The following is a 3433-nucleotide window of genomic DNA, read 5'->3' as shown; positions in this document are numbered from 1 at the left end:
GTATATAATATCAGTATTATTAATATATATATATATATAGTATATATATATATATATATATATATATATATATAGACATACATATATATATATATATAATATATATATATATATATATATATTCATCCATATATATATATATATATATATATATATATATATATATATATATATATATATATATATATATATATGTATTTGTTTACTGATTTTCATTGCTTTAATTTTTTTCTCTCTTTTTTTTACTCTTTGTCAAAAGGATCTCATTCAAGCAGTTCGATTTGCACCGAGATAATTACCTGTCGTCGTCGAGTTCCCTGCGAAGAAATGGCGGCGAAAATCACGAGCGCGGCGCGGCCTCTCGCATTCCTTTTGGCAAATTGTGAAAATTGGGGCACATCCTCTCGTCAGATCATCTTGTTAGCTATGTTTCCATACTGCACGTGTTGCAGCTTGCAGGACTTGGTTTCCTTCTTTTTTTCTCTCTCTGTCAGATAACTGTTATTTTTTCTCTGAAGCACAAGACCCTTTTTTCTTCTGCTTCGTGCAACCGGAATGCATTATTTTTGTTCATGAAATGGATGTTCGGGAAACTGTGTCTTTCACGAGTGAATTGTTTGGCGGCAAATCAGGGACCGGATACACCAGGCATCCTTCAAGGCAGAGGTGACACGCTTGTGCGATCCCCGGGGCCCTCGTCACAAGGAAATTACGCGTGCAAAGTGGTATGCGAGAATACGACCGTCCATATCGATCTCAGTTGCATCTCAGCCTGCAGCACCTTCAGATCTGTGGTGACCGTTTCTTCTCGAGAACCTTTTGAGAAAATGCGCCTTCCAGTAGCTCTCAAGTTACCTTTTCAATCAAAGTTATTCCCGGCTATTCGTTACGTCATTTTTGCTTATCACACTTGTTATTTTTGTGTTTTTATACACGGAAAAATTGCAGCAGCATTTTCCGTGTACGATTAGAGCTCCCGGCCGCCCTTATCGGAGGCGGAGAAGCGAGCCGACGACGCAGGCGCGACCCTCGCTAATTGGCCTCCTCTCCCCCAGCACGACGCAGCCGACGATCTCCACGTGGACGGACGGCCGCACTACCACCACCTCCGCCGCCATGTCGCGCCCGCGCTTTTCCTGCAAGCCCAGCGACATCAAGCAGGCCATCCGCAACAACCTGCTGCCCATCCTCACCATCTCGGGCGTCACGGGGGGCATCGTCCTCGGCCTTATCCTCAGGTGAGCCTTCCAGCATGCCCCCTTGGGTGGCTTCTTTATTTCTCTCTTGTGTGGCTCACTTCCCTCGTGTTTTTTTTTCTCTCTCTCTCTCTCATTCTTCCATCTATTTTTTTTTCATCGTCCTTTTTGTTTACCTTCCTTCACTTACTAATTTACTTATCCCTTTGAGCGGGACAAGGATGGATGCAATCTTTTAATAACAATGAATAATTCCACAAGGAAAAATAAATCCAGCAAAAGATGCTCTGTTTTCGAAAAGGAAATTTCACTTTTATAGAATTACCTTCTGTGCTTGTACCTACCTTTCCTCTCAGTATCTTTTTATCGACTGCCGTTTCAAAGGGATGCGCCCTGTTGATAATTTAATCCTTTGCCACGCATGTCTATCTGTGCCTCTGCTCTCTGTGGTTAATACGCGCAATGTGTTTCACTTATATTAGTAGTAATAGCAGTAGCATCGGTGGATAGGCCTGCAGGCTGCATAACTTGAAGCCTAATGCCTCGATGTCTTCTGGACTCGGCTGAAATGTGTAAACATACTAAATCAGTTATTCTTATCGGAAGACAAGACCCGCGAAAAGTATTACGTATTTCCTTATGCAAAATTAGGAAATCTGGGAAAAAAATAATGCATTAGGCTAAAACCAAAGATCATCTTTTAGGGACGCCAGCAAAAAAAGTTTTCCCAAAAATTCATATTAATAATTGAAAAATAATAATTCAAGATAGTGATTTACAATATTTTTCTTGCATATCCATTAATGACATCCCAAGAGTGCGCCTTAGGCCGCTGACCCCTTTGACGTGCATCAAGAGAAGCAGTTCGGCTGTTTGGTTTCCATCGCAGACGCTGCCCTGCCATCAGGCGCCAGAATCATCAGCAGAGCAAGGATGACGGAGAAATTTAAAAAACAGTCTGGGCTATTGAGAAAGCTGATGAAGGTTGTTTTGCGCAGCCTCAATAGGGAGTTTCGCACTGTCAGTAGCAACTGCATTTGCATTTTGTTTCATGTGCTCTTTGCATTAATTTCCACGGTTGGCTTCAAGATCTTCAGGAGAGCGAGAAATCAGACGATAATTATAGTAAATCTCCCCGAATTAAAAAGATTACTTTGCATCCGTAAAAGGACCCACGCGTACAAAGTATCCAAAGGCCCAGCAAGTATTGATCCCCCACTGAGTAATAACAAGTGTTAGCAGTATTTTCAGTGCTATTATTGTTATTATTTGAGATCTACGTTAGAAAAAGTGAGTTGTTGACTCTTTCAGTTTGTCTGGATTTATTTGTTTATGAGTTAACTTATTTGCCACCATTTATTTATTTTCCTTTATGATTAAAAATGCGATCAATTTTGAAGTGAAATAGGCAAAGATGAAGAGGCAGCTCCGTGAAAGGGAATGAAAGGAAAGAGGGACAGACAAAAGGTGTACTTTAAGGGCCAGGGAAAAATGGACATGCCATTCAGCCGAGTGATAAGCGTTATCGGCCATGGAAAATTGTAGTGCCGTGCTCTTCACTGGGGCAAGAGCACAATGCGGAATTAAAATACACGACGTTTCTTATCAACTGAATTACATTCCGGTCTGTTGTAAGGACCAAATGATGTCACATTATTTATCATTCAATGCATACAGCTAAAGATGAATCTAATGTTACTTGATCGGAAATTGTGCAGTAATGTCAAATCAGTATTTTTTTTTATTATTATTCCTGTTAAGTCTGCGTGTCGCTGTCTGTGTGTTTTATTGTTTTGTAGGTATATTGTTTTCTGTAAAAATGGACAAATATGGAAACGAAATCAGTGCTGGTAATCTGTAGCCGAAAACTTTTCATTAGCATTGTCACTTCTCGCGATTTTTTTTCACAACCTTATTCATGTCTTCCTTTTTAGATACGGTTTGATAATGCATTTTTTCTTATCAGGTGGTAGGTTTTTTATGATGATTTCATAAGAAATAGCAAGGACAGTTATATGTAAGATGCTGGATTTGAAAGTCGTTACGTTATATAGGATATAAGAATGGATTTCGTTTTGGTTTGTTTTGTGCCTGCAGTTGCAAACAGGGAGCAGTGTGGCTTCATTTTCCAAGCTTTGTGTGTGTGTGTGTGAGTCTGTGTGTGTGTGTGTGTGTGTGTGTGTGTGTGTGTGTGTGTGTGTGTGTGTGTGTGTGTGTGTGTGTGTGTGTGTGTGCTT

General features: G+C 40.3%; 1 protein-coding gene across 1 annotated transcript in view; it reads left to right on the top strand.

Annotated features, from left to right (window-relative positions):
- The window catches only part of LOC119575345 (excitatory amino acid transporter 1-like), a gene marked incomplete at its 3' end in the record, with an annotated part of 48442 nt that overhangs the window by 38000 nt on the left and 7009 nt on the right, over positions 1–3433 (top strand). The window contains 1 exon segment of the mRNA XM_037922901.1: positions 1056–1238. Coding sequence (XP_037778829.1) covers positions 1117–1238 — 122 coding nt within the window.

The sequence above is a fragment of the Penaeus monodon genome, chromosome 7 (genome assembly GCF_015228065.2).
Source record: "Penaeus monodon isolate SGIC_2016 chromosome 7, NSTDA_Pmon_1, whole genome shotgun sequence".
NCBI lineage: Eukaryota > Metazoa > Arthropoda > Malacostraca > Decapoda > Penaeidae > Penaeus > Penaeus monodon.
The sequence above is the reverse complement of the archived record's forward strand: the minus strand, read 5'-3'. Positions and strand labels throughout refer to the sequence as shown.